The sequence below is a fragment of the Clavispora lusitaniae genome (assembly GCF_014636115.1).
Source record: "Clavispora lusitaniae strain FDAARGOS_655 chromosome Unknown tig00000185_pilon, whole genome shotgun sequence".
NCBI classification, from domain to species: Eukaryota; Fungi; Ascomycota; class Pichiomycetes; order Serinales; family Metschnikowiaceae; genus Clavispora; species Clavispora lusitaniae.
Window position 1 is genome coordinate 526,896 of NW_027093979.1, and position 16,918 is coordinate 543,813.

The following is a 16,918-nucleotide window of genomic DNA, read 5'->3' on the forward strand; positions in this document are numbered from 1 at the left end:
ATGATTTATTTTTATATACATTATATTCAGAGCTTCCCACCAAACAATTTCAAAGCCAAATGAACGCCATAGCTGATTTGCCTATCTTCATGGACGGCATAAACTGGAGGCGGAGCAACAGGTTTTCCCTGAGCATCGAGTTTAACTTCCTGCTCAGCATTCTCCACGAGACGTGGCTTGAAGTCTTCCGATTTCAACTCATGAGCGTGCTTCATCAAGTTGTCTATTTCTGCCCGCATTTGCTTTTTCAAATTTTGGTTCTTGGTGATGATGACAGCATTACTCTCCAAATCTAGAGAGTATGCCCTTCTAGTAAAGTTGGAAGAACCTATGATCGATATAGTGGGCTCTTCTTCATCGGGAGACGTAACCCAAATTCCCTTTGCATGATATGACCATCCTCCTGGAGTATTCACAATGCCATTCTGCCACTCAAATAGCTTTATCAAGTGGGCCTTGCCTCTTTTTTCAATTTCTTCCAAAAACTTCTTCGCAATCAAGAGATAGGCTTCGGGAAGGTAGTATGACACCCCCGAAGATTTGTAAAAAGAGTTTGCCTTAGCCGAAGCCGTGATTACAGAACCTTGTGCCTGGCCATTTAGTAAGCGCTCCTGAATTTGGGGAAGCATATTGAAGTAGCCAGCAGTAAACCACCAGCGGATTTTGGGCGAGTCAAGATACGACAAAATACGCAACACTGCTGGTTTTTCCGTTGATGCATCTTCGTTTTTCTTGAAGAGAGGCGTGAACTGAGAAACAGGATAGATGATTGTGTCAAAGTCGTCTGTGTCGGTGTACTCCTCAAAAGTGCCGAGGGAATGCTGCTTCAACAAGGGCTCTAATAAATAGGACAGATCGCTAATGAAGCGGTGCAAATTCATGTCGGGCTCACACGACTTGTTGGACGACGGCCACGACAAGCGGAAATTCTGGAAGCCCTTAGGCTTCGTTGTGGGGAGAAGTTGGTACGACAAGCTGGAAATGGCCTTCTGGATGTCAAAGTAGTAGTCGGTCAACTTCTTGTCATGGAAAAGATAGTAGCGATCTTGGCGGTCGGTGAAGTAATCTTCGGATAAGTTGGCCCCGCTCAACATGATTTCGTCGTCAAACCCGTACAACTTCATGTGCTGCAAGCCAAAGCCTTCGTTGAGTCTTCGAGGCGCCAAGTTCTTCTTGAAGCCGTGCAAATGCGGCGTGTGGTACATTCGAATGTCCACTCTATGTTTGCCGTATTTCTCCACCAAGCCAACAAGCAACAGCGCCAGACATGCCAGTTGCGGCGCCTCTCGGGTACCTCTGAGTGCGTCTGTGAGCAAGTACACCTTCAAGTCCTCGCTTTTGCTCAAGGCCTCCGATAAGCACTCCACCAACTCGTCTTGGGTCTTGCCCACGTAGAGCGAGCTCAAGAAAATGCGCGACTTGGCCGAGGCGATCTTGCTTTTGAGGGTAGCGTAGAATTCCGCAGGCAGGGTGAGAACGTGGATACTGGAGCCCTTGACTGTGAAACGGGGAGCAAGCGAGTCCAACTGCTGGAAAACCGTGGAGAGCCGCGGATGGAACGAGCTGACGACGTCGGGATCCAAGCTTTTGTTGGAGGTGCCGAAAGGTTGTTTTTGTTCGGCGTGGCGGGCGCCAAACACGTAATTGTAGACTGATCCGAACATTCTGCGACGAGTAGGAAGTATAGTGTGGATGCTTCTAAGGGACATCAATCTATACTCGTCGGAATGTGCCAATAAAAAAAAAGGAAGGTCTGTCTGGATGTGTCAGTGCTGTGTCTAATACCAGATATCGGATGCGAGAACAGTGATCGAGATAAGATAGCGATCGGGCGAAAAAAGAGCTGGGCGGTATGGGAGAGGAGCTTGTCTCGTCGTCAGAATGCAATCAGATCAGGAAAGCGCTTTTCAGATGTGCAAAGGCGGCAAGCGAAATATACTCAAACAGGAAATGACTTTGGCTCGGGTAGATTTGCGTCTGAGATTGAGAAGTATGCGCAAAAATTGGTGTATGGACGAGCCCACTGAGAATGCGGCACGGAAAAATCCACTTTCGACAAGACGAGTACTTGTTGCAAGACAGGTTTCTAGCGGCGATATGTCAATGGACAAGATGCCACCGTAGCAGATTGGTGCTGAGGTTTTTTTTCTTTTCCAGCAATCCAGAGCATAGTCATGGCACTTCCTAATCGGGCAGTTTTTCCCCCGCTCACACGAGCACATGTCTATCTAGTGAGGACAATAGGGCAGAACAGTGTGCTACAGTTGGAATAAAACGGAAGGGAAATCATGCCATGAAAGTGAAAATCATGTCCTGAAAGTGAAAACAATGTCATGGAAGTGAATTTGACGAAACATCCGGTGGGCAGTAATCCGATTCCCGACTGATGAAAATGCTAACCTGCTATTTGACGTTTGTTTAGTATTTTGACTTCAAGGCTAGTGAAAAGTGCCCAGCACATAAAGAATAAGCGTGTCTAATTGTCTATGTAATCGGCTTATCCAGAAAGATCATTCTATGTACATCAGCGGGACTTTCCGCCCGCCGCTTTGATCACCAACACATCTCCATCTTCAACAACATAGGTTTTTCCATGGCGATACTGCTTTCCCTTGCTTTTCAAGCTGCTTTCGTTCAACGGCGCCGACTCTTGCTCCAAATCAGCCCACTTGTAAACTTGAGCAGATACAAATGTCTTTTGCAAGTCTGTATGGATAGCACCGGCCGCTTCTGGCGCAGTAGACCCTTCTCTTATTGTCCATTGGTGCGCCTCCTTTGGCCCACATGTATAGAAGGATATAAGGCGGAGAACTTCACGGATCGCATCCACAATCGAAGCCATGGCACTTGGAGCATTATTAAACTGTGCCATGTACTCCAGAGCAGACCCGGATTCGCGGAGTTGGTTGAGCATGGTCTCGTATTGAGCAGAAAAGAGCAAGAGTTTGTCGCCAGGACTGTTTTCCTCGATCCACTGTTCCACGGCCAGTTTGAACTCGTTTCCGTTGTCGGCATAGTCTTTCGGGCTGACGTTAAGCAACACCACCGTGGGCTTTGCTGTCAACAAATTCAACGGGTTGATCACATCAATCTCCCTGTCAGACCAATCCTCCGTCACGACTTTCTTGCCCGAGTATAAGAGATCCAGTAGCTTGTTCAAGGTGTCGATTTCAAACTGGGCCGCTGCCTTGTCCACCTGGGGCTTCTTTAGCGTTTTCGCTGCTTTCTCAATCGCCGTCTCAATGAAGTCCAAGTCTTTCAAAATCAACTCGTCGGTGACAATCGTCATATCTCTGACAGGATCAACAGTGGTTTCAATATGCGTGATTTCGTCGTCCCGAAACCCTCTCACAACATGGAAAATCCCATCCACCAGCCGAATGTCAGCCAAGAACTTGTTCCCAAGCCCTTCGCCGCTAGCAGCATTTCGGGTCAATCCGGCAATATCATAGATGGTGAGCGAAGTTGGAACTTTCTTCTCCGACCCGTAGAGCTGCTGAAGATGGTCCAACTTGGGACTTTCCACCACAACCTGCGACTGCTCGGGATCTATAGTGGCGTACGGGTAGTTTGCCGGGTTTCCAAGCGTCGACTTTGTGATGGCCTGGAAAAACGTGCTTTTGCCCACATTGGCCAAACCAACAACGCCCAGCGAAAGATTGTTGCTGACGCGGCCCAAAAACTTTTGCTTCTGAGGCAGAGGCTTTTTCGCCAAGGCCCGGCAGGAGACGGAAAAGCTCCGGAGAAAAGACATGGGTTCTGGCAGAATGGAATATGTAGGTGCAATGGGTATAATGGTGCTTGCCTGCAGTACCCTAATACCGACATGGCCATAATTACACATTGGAGTAGTTTTTTTTCGAACGGTAGACGTAGGACTGGGCCGCTAGAGCCAACAAACAGACGGAATTGAGTGCAAGAGCCGCACGAGCGGGTGCGTTTGTTGGTACGTCGTACCATTGATTTCCGGCAAAACGAGCCCACTCGTAGCCAGCAAAAGCAAAGAATAAAGACAAGCCCTGGAACAAAAGGAAGTTGCGGTGGAGCACGCACGCCTTCAGAAAAAACCAGTTGACGGAAATCTGCAGAACAAACATGAACGCCCGGCTCAGAGCGCCAAGAAACCAGAAACAATTAGCTACATCTAGAACATTGACTGTGGCTCTGTGGAGCACGTAAGAGCGCAATATCCAAAAGAGAAAACCGCAATAGCTCACTAGAACACATTTGCAGAGAAGACTGACGGTTTCGATGCCGCCTATGCTTCTTCTGTGGAGGACAAAAACCTGAAACACAAAGAACGTGGCTGCTGCGGAGCCAAGAAGATGGAGCACCAAAATAATGGAGCTAGTGTTGAATTCAGGGTAGAGTGGATACCTTGCCGCATACTGGGAACGAAGAGCAGGCGAAAGGAGGTAGATTAGAGCAGAAACCGCCGAACAAACATTGTAGATCCAGCAGAAGGCGCAAAAGTCACAAGAGACACCGAAAACAGACTTCTTGACGGAATTGTGACGCACAAGCTGCAATAGCGATGCTAGTTGGATGAGCTCTGAGATCAGGAAAAGCCCTTTCCACATGTTCCGGGAGAAGATAGTGGAGTAGATTGCATATGGAGATAGCGCTCGCACCTCTCCAAACAGAACACCTCTAACCAGGACACCTCTTACCAGGATTGGTCAGACACGGAAGAGACAACGGGTAAAGGTGAAACTTCAAGAGTTGGTTCATCAGAAGTCTTAGACGCATCTTCCATTTCCTATGGTGAACATTTTTTTTTCTTTTTCTAAACCAGGCTCAATAATCTCCAACCGTTTATTATCACCAAATATTCGCTAAACACGAATCACTAGTTGTTTGAAGCAAAGAAATATCATGAAGAATGATTTCCGATTGGCATTTTATGTTGTTATTTTGTTTGTGATGGTTGAGTGCTTTGGACTCTGGCCAAATTAATTAGTATGACTACTCAGGCCAATTAGACAACTGTATTGCTCAGATTCGTAATAAATTGTGAGGTGATGCTTTGTTATAGAAAGTCACTAAGAGTCTAAATACTTGTTTCAACTTAGATTATGGGACATCTACAAAAATATGAATTTAGGTAATTATTCTTCACGACTATACTCATTGGGTAGGCAAATGAGACGGATCATAATAAATACCTTTTACTTGCCATAACGGAGCTCATGGCTTTGAATTCAGCAACCAAAACTGTTCGGCGTCTGGTTTTTCATGTCTTATCTCATGTATTTAGTAGCTCAAATTTCAAGCCTGGTGGTTTACGAAGGTAGCCTTACCGTTCGAAAAGTAGCTTGTGTCACAGTAATTAAAACTGCCAATTAAATCATGATTTAGCATTCCAAAGGCGATTGACATAATTAACCAGCCCTATCATTGTGCTGAGATAATGAACAGGCAATGTTATTAACATTGGAGAACTGATGAAGTATGCACAAGAATCGTCATATTGATGCTTGCAACACAGTACAAAATGTTCCATTTGGATTTGTCCCTTTATTGGTCGTTTTCAAGTCTAAGTGCCTATAAATTAATTCTTCTTTCTTTTTTTCTTCTTCTTTTCACTGTAACAAGAGTCTTGTTTACCTTGCATGGTGATGATTCTGCACGACATGCCACATTCAACAAGGACAAAACATTACAGGATACGTACAGTTACTCAAAGTACTGACGAGTCCAGGAATAAAGATCTAACAACGTGTATGAGTAACGGCCGGACCGAAAGACAATTTGACCAACCATGACACAATTGCACCACAGACCAGCTGGCCAAAAAAGCTCTATGTAGTCATCAAAAGATCCTTGCAGTCATCAACAGATTTATATAGTCATTAAAAGCTCTTTGTTCAGTGAAATCAACACATTTGGGCCGTTTCTCCACCTGGTGGCTAGTCGTGCATATACCAACACATCATGTCTATGGAACATCAGCCTTATCAATACAAGCATACAATCTCATGGTTGTGGAAGACACCGATGGCTATTGGGACATTGTTGTGTCGTCATTGCAAGACATTTGCAACGCCAACGAGTCGTTGTCGTTCGACGACATTTTCGAAAAATACAACGAGCCCAAATTGCAAGAACTCGATTCTATCGAGGTGGAAGCGCTCAAAGAGGAAATCAATGATCACATGATGAACATCGGCACAGCGTCAAGGTTGATCGACACGTGCCAGATGAACCTACAAACCTTGATCTCCACGGCGGAAAAGGCCCAACAACAGCAGCAGCAGCAGCTTCAACAATCAAGCCAAACGGCCAGTTTGCCCAGAAATTCGAAAGCACAGTCGGGCGGCAAAATCGGCAAGACGCATGGGAAAAAAGGCAGCCCGAAGTATGGGCGGATCTATTGGGTCTCGAAGTACGATCCTCTGGAGCCAGTGATGGTTGGATCTGAAGTGGCGTATAAGCTTAGAAACAGACACTTTGAGGAGTGGATCCAGTGTGAAGTCACCAAGATCTTGGGCGACGGCACGAAATTCGAGGTTCGTGACCCGGAACCAGACGAGAATAACAACCCGGGCCAGACATTCAAGGCAAACTACAAGGAGCTTCTTCTTATTCCCACCAAAGCCGAGGTTGCGGGCCTACTATCCTATCCATACGGAACCAAGGTTTTGGCGCGGTACCCGGAAACCACAACGTTTTATCCTGCTGTGGTTGTGGGCTCGAAAAAGGACGGCACTGTACGTCTTAAATTTGACGGAGAAGAAGAGGTCAACAAAGAAACCGAGGTTGAGCGCCGGCTTGTGTTGCCCTTTCCAGAAAAGTAAACCAACAAGATCAACAAAGGGGCAAGAAAGTGGCAAAATTGGCTACTGGCGATGTTTCTCTGAGCAGAAAAAAAAGCGAATCAATGGGGCTAAGAACAGTTCAATGATGATAACCACGGCAAAACCTGACGCTAGAGCGTCGCTGTACAATAGAACAAGGCAATGAAAACGATGTATTTTTTTAGAGAAGACGATCACATAAGCGAACAAAAGAACGTAGCTCAAATATTATTGCGGTGAGAAATTGGCTAATAAGCGACACCTGATATCCATAGCTCACTGTATTGTCTGCATTTTACAAAAAACCGGATCCTTGACCAGCTCATCATTAATCTACACATACATTCAAATCTCTACCAGTGGAAAACCTCGAAAATCCAAATTATATTCGCTGAACTGTATTTGTTCGATCAATTTCTCTTTTACATGAATGAAAAGATAGGCTTTGAGGCTGAGACTTTCGTATTTGTGCCAAGAGGAGATTCTACCTGCTTCCACTGACCCGAAATAGTTTAATAAAAAAGAGACAAGACGGTGAAAAGTAGGAGCATCGCGATTAAAAATGTACATATTGCAAATCGTATTATTTTTCAAGATACACCAGTGATTCCTATTTGGTTTCGCACAGGTGAATTTTCAGCCAATATACGTTGATTATTAGCCAAACACAAATTACAGACAAGAAGAAGAAACAAACCAGAAAATAAAAAGTAAGAGACTCCATTTTCACAGACTTTGACTCATACTTACACTGTATTGACTACACCATCATAATAAGAGGTTGGCCTCTTCATTCGTGCCAAGCAGCTTCAGTGCTTAGGAGAAAAAAAACTTGCTCCATTGTCTATATGAGTAGGCTCGTCCGATAAGCATAACGTGTATTCTGGAGGTATCAGATGAAATTCCTCTTGTTGTATTTTCTGTTCCAGTCTTTCGACCTAACGCTCACGTGCGAACGTCGAGATGAGAAAAAGTTGCCCACATACATTTAACAGTATCATGGAGGACATTGACATCGACGACTATTCTAGGGTATGTTATTTTTTCAGGAGAACGGAAGCCGGTTGCAGGCAAGGACACGAAAGCAGAAAATGAAACGGTCAATGTGGGATACTGGGTGAAGTATAGAAGACAGTATCAGAAAACACGATCAGACAAAAGCGGGTAAGAACTAGATGAGCGAGACGAAAGAAAGGAACAAACAAAAAACCAGGGAATGGCATTACGAGCAAGAAGGGGAACGGCGGATCCAGGTGCAGCCAGCCAGACTCAAAACAATCAAAGACAAGTCCAGGCCAGAGAGTGGTGGCTTAATATTGCAGAGAACAACAACCCACACATTTCGAGTCCTCTCAACCGTGCACATCCACCGACTTCAATAACACATGCTAATCTATAGGAGCGCTCCAGATCGCCCGACAACCGGTCAAGATCGCCCGGCAGAAGAGATTACGAGGCGCCACGGGCCCGCGGCGGACGCAAGCGGGAATTGGCGCCATCCCAGGCATCCACAGCGGGTGAAGACGGCCGCAGCGAAAGAAACTACGAGCGGTCGATTTTCGTGGGCAATATTCCGTTCGAGACCACGGCGCAGGACATCGAGTCGATGTTTGGCAAAGAGTTCCGTGTTGTGCGGGCGGACATTGTGACCAACCGTGGCAGATCGCGGGGAATGGCCACGGTGGAGTTCGAGAGCAAAGACGATGTCATGGGAGCCATCTCCAAGTATGACAGAACACAGCACGGCGGAAGAGAGATTTTTGTTCGCCAGGACTACCCACCACCGCAAGAAAAGCGCAGAGACAGAGAAGGTGCAGAGAGAGAAGGCAGAGAAACAAGAGAAAAAAGAACCAGAGAGGGTAGAGACAGAGAAGGCAGAGACAGAGAAGGCAGAGACAGAGAAGGCAGAGAAAGAAGAGACAGAGACGCGAGAGACAGAGACGGAAGAGACAGAAGAGACGCCGAACGCGAGGAACGGAGGCAGAAAAGAGAACGTGAGCCTGCTCCGGGCACCGAAGTCTTCGTTGGCAACTTGCCGTTCTCTGTCACTTGGCAAACTTTGAAAGACTTGATGCGTTCGGTTGGTTCTGTTGTCCGCGCCGATGTCATGACCAACAAATGGGGCAAGTCCCGTGGGTTTGGTACTGTTGTGTTTGAAACCCCAGACGAAGCGGCTGCAGCTGTGGAAAAATTCCAAGGTTACCAGATGGAAGGACGTGCCATTGACATTCGTCCAGGCCGTGACCAGGCTCCAAAGCCCGTGCTGAAAAACTCCGACTTGACCGAAGGTGTTGTCGGAAACGGCGAAGTGGGCCCAGCAATCTATGCGGCAAACTTGCCATACATCACTTTCCAGACAGACTTGTTCGAGTTGTTTGAGACCATTGGCCGCGTTGTACGGGCAGAAATCCAGTACAATGCCAAGGGCAGACCTAGCGGTAATGCTGTGGTGGAATTTGAAAGCGCAGAGCTTGCAACCCTGGCCATTCAAAACTTGCACGGTTACAACTATGGAGGACGGGACTTGCACATTTCGTATGCGAGAAAACCAAACCAGACGAGTAATCACAATGGAAGTCAGGCAGAGGCGCAACCTGAGACTCAGCCGGAGACCATTGCTAGCGAGCCTGTTCAGGAGACTCAAGTGAATGCTGAAAGTCTGTCGATCTCTCCTGCTGTGGAAGAAACACAAATGACAGACGCCGATCCAGAAGGCCAGCCGGTTGAAGAAGCCGCTCAAGCGCCAGAGGCAGAGATGAATTAGAAAAGCACCGTGAAGTGCCATAGCTGTTAAATATAGGAGCTTTTTGCTTTGGAAACTGATGTAGCGATAGATGAGAATAGTCTGTTCTTAAGCAGTTGTGTTTCAGATGCATAAGACTGCGGATCTATATTGTAAGTGACTGGTAGGTGACGATCTAATTGAAATTTGAAAAGAATGATTTGAACCACATTGAAAAGCTTATTCGAAGTTCTTGTGTAAGTATGTATTCGTATCAACTGCTCGAAAAAGGGTAATCATAAGTATGTTGCTACAACAAGTTACCGTTAATAAAATCCACATAATAGGGCAGACGGAAAAAAACCAAACAAAAAGACATGGACAATTCTGTTTATGAGGCTCAGCCATTCAGATATTGTAGTAGCCGAGGTTTCTGGAAGACAGTAAGTAAATGGTATTATGAAGTATGAAACTTCATTCTTTTATGATTACTGAACAGAGCAGATTCAGGAACGTACGATTTATAATTCAAAGTTTAATACAGATATGACAGCTTGAGACTTCATCAGACCAAATGAAAGATGACGCCAATATAAACACTGTTAAGTAGCCTTCCAATAAAGAACTGACCACACTACTTGTGGACTTTTCTCAAGTACATGATGAAAAATATACTTGGTGTCACCTCTCGGATATTAGAGAATTAATTAGTCACAATCAGTAATAATGCACTGAAAAACTATACCGCATCTCGTTAAAGTAGATTTAACTAGCCTCAAACTGGTCCATTTCTCATCTGGTCTCATCTCTCATAAAATACCATGTCCCATATATTCCGAATAATATCTTCCTAGAGCATATATCCCGAAGCTCAATATGTCCGCAAACTCAAAATGGTTATTAATTACCTGGCCCATTTCACACATGCAGGCGATCACGGAACTGTCTCCTCCAAGATGCTTCTTCTCTCGATTTTCATACTAGCCATATTAGCAGTGGCTTTTTACTTCCGCCGGCCCTTGATTGACCGATACTCAAGCTGGCGCAATTCACGTTCTTGGCGCAGAGGCTTTCAGGCAGACTTGGAAAATGGATTAACGAGTGACAATTTCGACATTGAAGCCAACATCAGGGCGCAGGACCCGAGGTCTTTAGACGAGAACGCCCGAGAGGAAATCCAGGCTTTGATGGAGGCACAGCAATTGTCGTTTGACGAAGCCAGACTCACGTACTTCCGGAACAAAATGGCCGAAAACGGCGTTGGTTCAGATGGTGTTCCGACTGACCCACGTACAGTGACGCTAAGTTGAGCTGGCACCGCAATTTGGCAGTTGGTAAAGGAAGCCAAGACTACGTAATTGACGAATGCAATGGCAGACCATACAAAAAATTACCTGATACCGATTGATGACAGACCATGCGAGAACATTACCTGATATAATTACAGATGACCGATACACTAAGCAAACTTTTAGGAAAGTACTATGAAGCAGGAAGCAACCCATCAATCAAAAAAAGATTCTAACATCAAATGCCGTTCCTTTAGATTAGCGAAGATGTGAAAGACATATGAGAAGTATACCATCTTGAACTTATTTAGTATTGCAGTGTTTGTCGTTGATTTTACGGCAAATTACTCCGAGTGGCTATCGCCTGATTAGTATAAAGAACCTTTTCACTCAGAAGTTTGTTTGAGAATGATGATGTAGCACTAAGTAACTAAATCAAGGTTCGGTAATTTGGTATGAGTATAGATTGATACGAGTCCTTGACACAAAGCGAAGTGAGCACACTTCTATATCTCTTGTAAGTCACTGGTTGTACAGACTACAAAAATTGAATAGAAGGAGCTTGATATATATACCGCAGCCGTTAGGTTTTCAACAAGCCTGGTTAGCTCAATCGGTAGAGCATTTGACTCTTAATCTTCATAAGGTCAATCAAAAGGTTGCGGGTTCGAGCCCCGCATCGGGCTTTCTTTTTGCTACTGAACGAGACAACTGAAAATTGACTGGGAAAGAGGACAATAAGTGAGAAAAAAACTAGCTCAAACAAAGCAGCTCAAACAAAGTGGCGCAAACAAAGTGGCTCTAACAGACAGAAACCGAAAGCAAAAAAATTTCACAGTGCGTTATGTCATCCATCTTAGCGCAAGATGTGATTGAGATTTTCGGCCGCATTGCATCTTATTATCGGCCGCGAGATCAATAAAAGACAACATGGGACAGAAGACAAGACGAACAAAAAACACAGAGACCGAATAGGGAAAGAAATAGAGATTTCCATGGCACGCCAACAACAAACAAAGCCAGCCTATCTGGCACATTGCAGTCACTTGACCTTTGTCATTTCTTAATTTTCTTTTTCAGCCTATTTACGAGCGAACTTTTTGGCGTGCATGCGACTCTCGCATGTTTACCTCTTTGCTCTTTTGGGTAGACACATCTACACATGTCTGCAACGTAAAAACACCCATCACCACCATACTTTCGTTTCTTCAGCAAATCCACAATGGACATTTACCGCCGGTATGCCTCACGTGAGCACGACAAACGACATTTCACCCAGCTGCTGGCCTCGGGCCACATAAAGCTCCGCCCACTTTCTTCCTGTTTCGATACGCCAGAATCCGGCGAGTATGCAGCGAAAACCATTGATTACTGGCGCTCTGTGTTTGAAAACGCTGCGTTTTTCGTTGGCGCCGACGAGTCGCTTTTCGGGCCCGTTTTGACTGTCGTGTACAAAAATCCATCCACAGACAAACTATGTACGCTTTCCGTGTCCAAGTACGGGTGCAATGTTTACGAAAACCTCATTCTCGACTCGTCATCTCGCTTTTGGCCCGCCTGCGAGAATCTTCCCGAGAACATGCGGCGCTCCAATGTTCGCCGGGCGTTGGCCGTGTCCAATTTGAAGAACTACAATCAGCTCTGGAACAATAAAGGGCTTGTGCAAGTGACGCAGCACTGGGACGAAACCAATGCGGGGGCCTTGGCGGCGTCGATGGAAAGTATAGATTTACCTGCCAGAGACTTGGGCGAAAAGCTTCTTTCCTTGGGCCTCATACAAGACCAAACCATTCCGTCGCTTATGGTGGATGTGGTGTATGCCAATCCGTCCGATCCAGAAGACTCCACGACGGCAGCGGAAAACAACAAGCTTGTCATGCATCTCGGAGAGCAATTGGAGCAGCTTTTCGACCCCTTGCTAGAGTATTCTCCTCAGGCGATGGACATTGAGTATAAAACCCCAGAGAACCCAACGAAACCTGTCTTGGGCCACAACGAAAACGTCCAGAGAGTCATCGAAGAGTTGCTTACAGTGCAGGCAAATTATACTACGGACCTTGTCGACTTGCTACAAAATTTCATCATTCCTCTTCGTGTCAGTGTTCTTTCGTCTTCTTCTTCATCTGGAATGATGAAGGTGAACCTGGCCTTCCCCCCTACAATCGACGAAATCACCAGAGTCAATTGCATAGTCCACGATCTGTTGAACAGGGCAAGCAAGTACGGCTATGTGGAAATATTCAAGGTCTTGGGCTCTTTTCTTCGCTTCTTCTACAAGGCATTTGTTCGTCACGAAGCAAACCTTGCCAATTTTAACTCGCGCTTCGAGAAGTTCGTCAGTCACAACTATGCGTATGCTTTTGAGTCAGAGACCATCAATGCCCACCACATGACTCCTCGCAGCATCAAAACGTCTATCGCAGAGTCCATTCTTGAACTTCCGCGTTTGAAGCTTATAATCAAGAGATTGTACGAAACAGTCAAGGAGGAGAAAGCCAAAGCGCAGAATTTTGAAGATTCTGGTTTTGAAGATTCATGTGCTAAGAAAGAAGATGACGACATCGACAACTACTATGCTGCAGCAATGCAAGTGATCGATTCCTTTGGTTATAATGAAACCCAGCCAAGCCCAAAGACTAGAGTTTTCACGCCTTCAGGCAAGATTCTCACCGAGTTAGCCACCGAATGGCCTACTGAGTTACAATATGGCTGGCTTTCGAGAAAGGTTGTTGGCATTTTCAATTTTTTGAATGTGAAACGTACATCCGATTCTTTGGGATTAGAAGTTGCCATCATATTTTCCGACCATGTGCTTTTCCTTGAGATCCTAGAACCTTCTAGCAGCGAAATCACAAACATTCTTCCCGATATTCTCATGAACTCTTTGGTCAACCAAAAGCCACTTCCGAAGCTTTCCACTTTCCCCAAACTCCGCGTCAAGTATTGGTGTCAAATTAATGACTTAGAAGTGAGACGCTTTGAGAGTGCAAACGGTCATTGTGTTTCGTTCACCACCCTAAATGGAAATCATTTCAAAAATAGAGATGCTACTGAAATCCTGTTCCTACAAGTTTACGAAATACCGCTGGGAAAAGATTCTCTTGATATATGCAATAGGATAATGGACCTCGTGAGCAAAGCACAGGTGCTATGCAAATCGACACCATTCCATCTTTTCAAGCACGAAGAAGGTGATCTCCAAAGATATTTCTGTGCTCATGAGATCTTAGTGTATGAGAAGGAAGTATCTAAATCTCCCATTGTTCTACTTCTAAACATGGAAGAGAGCGATTTGACGGCACTAATGAGACAAAACAATCTGATTTTCTTTGCAGTGTCAGTTACGCTGCTTAACGAGCACACTGTTAATTTATTGGGCCAGGACCGTCAAGAGAATTTGAAAATTGAAGAGATTGTTGCATTGGATGACTTGAAAGTTTCTCTCAAAGAAATTGTCTCAAAGGCAATAGATGCAATGTTCCATTCGAGTTACTTTTCTACGATATTGACGGACGGAAACTGGAGCTGTCTTGAATTTTTCATAGACACCTTTTGCCGTAAAAATGAAGAGAACGACACTGGTAAAGTTGAGGAGGAAAATAATGACATAACTCACACCACTCCAAAGATTGAACATGAGATCAAAAGTTCAAACTCTCCAAAGATTACTCACGGCAATACTCCAAAGACCGAGGTAAGAAGAAGTGGCAAATCGGAAAGACGGAAATCAGGTCTCTTTAAACTTTTAGGAATATTCAAAAACAAAGAGCAGCCCATCAAGGCACAGAAGACGAGAAGTGAAAAAGAGAGGTATATCGCTGATACACCTATACCCAGAGGTAAATCAAAGGTTTACAAAAAACTATACAAGCCAGATCCTCTGCTTCGAGATGCGTCAATAGCAAGTTCCGTACCAGCGACACCAGCAATTCAATTACCGGGCAATGCAGAGTCTCAAGTAAAAATTGCTAAGAGGGCGGAAACATCGCCGGATACAAAAGCAGTTACGAGTGATACAACACTAAAGACTCCAGATCAGAATGATGCGAGAAACGTTTCGCAAGGAACAACGTCTTCTTCAAACTATTCAGAATCTTTGGACGTGAATGCACAATTCAAATTCCCTGCAGCTCCACTAGAAGAAAACACACTGCATCAAAGTACAATCGAAGAAGAGACATTGAAACAACCTGGAAGTGTTGACACCACAGTGTACAGTCCATTGGATGATGCAGCTGTTGTGGTTAACCAAGGTGAAGACGGCGAAAAGAAAATCGTTGAGGACGAAAACGAAGTAGTTGAGTTTGTCATGCCAAAGCCCAGCATGTTGGATGTTGGCAAGGTTAGAGCAAGTGACGCTCTTGTCATAAAGCTTTCTCCTAAAAAAGAAGAACCAACAGCCAAAAGAGTCGCTTCAAGCCAAGAAATTGCCAATGCTCTCGATAATATCACGGCAATAGGTGTTCTGCCTGAGGTTCATGATCGCTACAAAATGTACGATGCTATACCGAACAGCATTTTTTCATCTGATGGTACGAGCAACTGGGTTTCTTTGGCAAGAGAAAACTCTTCCAACCTTGAAGCGGAAATCCGTGCCATGAAGGAAGAAGCACACATGGACGCAGAAGACGTCATTGATGTGGCTCCTCTGTACATGCGGGCGCAGGCATACCAGTTTGATACTTCTACGGGAACTACAACATCCGGTGATCATTATACGGGTGATAGTCACCAGGATAGTATTCGAATCCACCATCTTCCGGTATTGCGAGAAATGGAGAGAGAAGAGTCCGTGCAATCGTTGACTCCAGAACAGATTGTCCAGCAGTTTGAGTCTCAACTTGACCAAGACTTTGACTTGGACGGGGTGAATCTTGACCGCTCTATATCAATGACCTTATCAACCAAACTCGATCCAATTGATGGCGACCTCAGCCCTGGATCGGAAACATTGCTGGATGGGTCCTTGAACTTTGGCGACCGTGAGTCAGAGAGCCTGATTTCGTCAAGCGGAAGCACTAAAATTGTTCCCCATGCTAGTAACGGTAAAGAGAATGCTCTTGGCCAAAGACGCCAATTGCTGTCCTCAAACCCAAACATTCTGCTTGCGGAATCTTTACAGGTGGAGAACCATAGCACTTCTGACGAGGAATTTTTCTCTTCAAGTGACTTTATCCACACGGTGAGCTACTTTATTGAGCAAGACGGAGGAGCGAAAAAACACAACCTTTCGAGATCGCTTTCAAGTGAGCGAACTTTGCAAAACGAACTCCATCAACCTGTTAAGGAAGAAACTCTGAGTCTCGGTTTGCGTTTGGAGTCTGTTGCTTTCCTTTCAGATATCCTAAACGGCAACTTGGAGTTATAAGCCAATTTAAAGGAAGTTATTCAGTGGGAATTATCATGTACGAGTACGATAGTGATATAATAATTTTTTTCAATGACATACGAGACATGCTCATGTAGAATATAAAAGCAGTTATAACACTATACTTGGTCATTGTAATTCCAGGAACATTTTTCCGTTGAGCGAGTTTTCACATACGCTAATCCATTAAGTACGAGCTTGAATTATTATTCGTTGAGCCTTGGCCAATTTGACGTAATGGAACTGAAGGTCCGTAGCAGTGTCGCCTTGTATTTTTTTATCCTTTTTATCTATGCTCAATACACGCCAAACTAAGTTCCCACTAATACATTAATAGCTAGTAGCAATGAAGCCCAGAATGCTCAAACCACCCAATGCCCTTTATCATAATGAGGAACTACTCAATCCCTGAGAATATCTTCAACGCTGATACCACAATTCATCTGCTTAACCACTAAGGTGGTCATTCTTTAGAACCACCTTATCTCTTAATACTGAAACATTTCGCAGAATTAGTTATATCGGTTGACCCACATTCTGTACGTTTTTCCATAAAAACTCAAATTCACCATGCAACTCAGAATTTTATTTTTGCCAAGATCCTCTTATCAGCAATAGCTTTGTTTCAAGTTTGAAAATCCACTTCTATTCTGGCAATTGCATTTAGCATTAATCCTTCATGATCTGATTGTCGGTGCCGAATTCGTTGTGCGAAACAGAAAGTTCATGCAAGTGTCAGAGC

At 44.8% G+C, this 16,918-nt stretch overlaps 7 protein-coding genes and 1 non-coding gene across 8 annotated transcripts; 5 read left to right on the plus strand and 3 right to left on the minus strand. All coding sequences in view use genetic code 12, as the record gives it.

The window, feature by feature from the left end:
- Positions 1-26: 26 nt before the first annotated feature.
- On the minus strand, positions 27-1,709 carry PEL1 (CDP-diacylglycerol--glycerol-3-phosphate 3-phosphatidyltransferase; the record flags this gene model as incomplete). Its single annotated transcript, XM_002614538.1, has 1 exon — positions 27-1,709. The coding sequence occupies one exon, from the start codon at positions 1,707-1,709 to the stop codon at positions 27-29; it is 1,683 nt and encodes a 560-aa protein (XP_002614584.1).
- Positions 1,710-2,524: 815 nt separating this feature from the next.
- Positions 2,525-3,754, minus strand: FOB63_003907 (uncharacterized protein; the record flags this gene model as incomplete). Its single annotated transcript, XM_002614537.2, has 1 exon — positions 2,525-3,754. The coding sequence occupies one exon, from the start codon at positions 3,752-3,754 to the stop codon at positions 2,525-2,527; it is 1,230 nt and encodes a 409-aa protein (XP_002614583.2).
- An 82-nt stretch (positions 3,755-3,836) lies between these two features.
- On the minus strand, positions 3,837-4,580 carry FOB63_003908 (uncharacterized protein; the record flags this gene model as incomplete). Its single annotated transcript, XM_002614536.1, has 1 exon — positions 3,837-4,580. One exon carries the CDS (start codon positions 4,578-4,580, stop codon positions 3,837-3,839), a length of 744 nt encoding a protein of 247 aa, XP_002614582.1.
- A 1,398-nt stretch (positions 4,581-5,978) lies between these two features.
- FOB63_003909 (uncharacterized protein) lies at positions 5,979-6,797 on the plus strand (the record flags this gene model as incomplete). Its single annotated transcript, XM_002614535.1, has 1 exon — positions 5,979-6,797. One exon carries the CDS (start codon positions 5,979-5,981, stop codon positions 6,795-6,797), a length of 819 nt encoding a protein of 272 aa, XP_002614581.1.
- A 999-nt stretch (positions 6,798-7,796) lies between these two features.
- Positions 7,797-9,561, plus strand: GBP2 (single-stranded telomeric DNA-binding/mRNA-binding protein; the record flags this gene model as incomplete). Its single annotated transcript, XM_002614534.2, has 2 exons — positions 7,797-7,829; positions 8,200-9,561. 2 exons carry the CDS (start codon positions 7,797-7,799, stop codon positions 9,559-9,561), a joined length of 1,395 nt encoding a protein of 464 aa, XP_002614580.2.
- Positions 9,562-10,412: 851 nt separating this feature from the next.
- Positions 10,413-10,829, plus strand: FOB63_003911 (uncharacterized protein; the record flags this gene model as incomplete). Its single annotated transcript, XM_002614532.1, has 1 exon — positions 10,413-10,829. The coding sequence occupies one exon, from the start codon at positions 10,413-10,415 to the stop codon at positions 10,827-10,829; it is 417 nt and encodes a 138-aa protein (XP_002614578.1).
- A 577-nt stretch (positions 10,830-11,406) lies between these two features.
- FOB63_005620 lies at positions 11,407-11,494 on the plus strand. The gene has a single exon. It is a non-coding gene; the product is annotated as a tRNA-Lys (tRNA).
- Positions 11,495-12,030: 536 nt separating this feature from the next.
- Positions 12,031-16,176, plus strand: FOB63_003912 (uncharacterized protein; the record flags this gene model as incomplete). The annotated part of the gene is made up of 1 exon (XM_002614531.2): positions 12,031-16,176. The coding sequence occupies one exon, from the start codon at positions 12,031-12,033 to the stop codon at positions 16,174-16,176; it is 4,146 nt and encodes a 1,381-aa protein (XP_002614577.2).
- Positions 16,177-16,918: the final 742 nt, after the last annotated feature.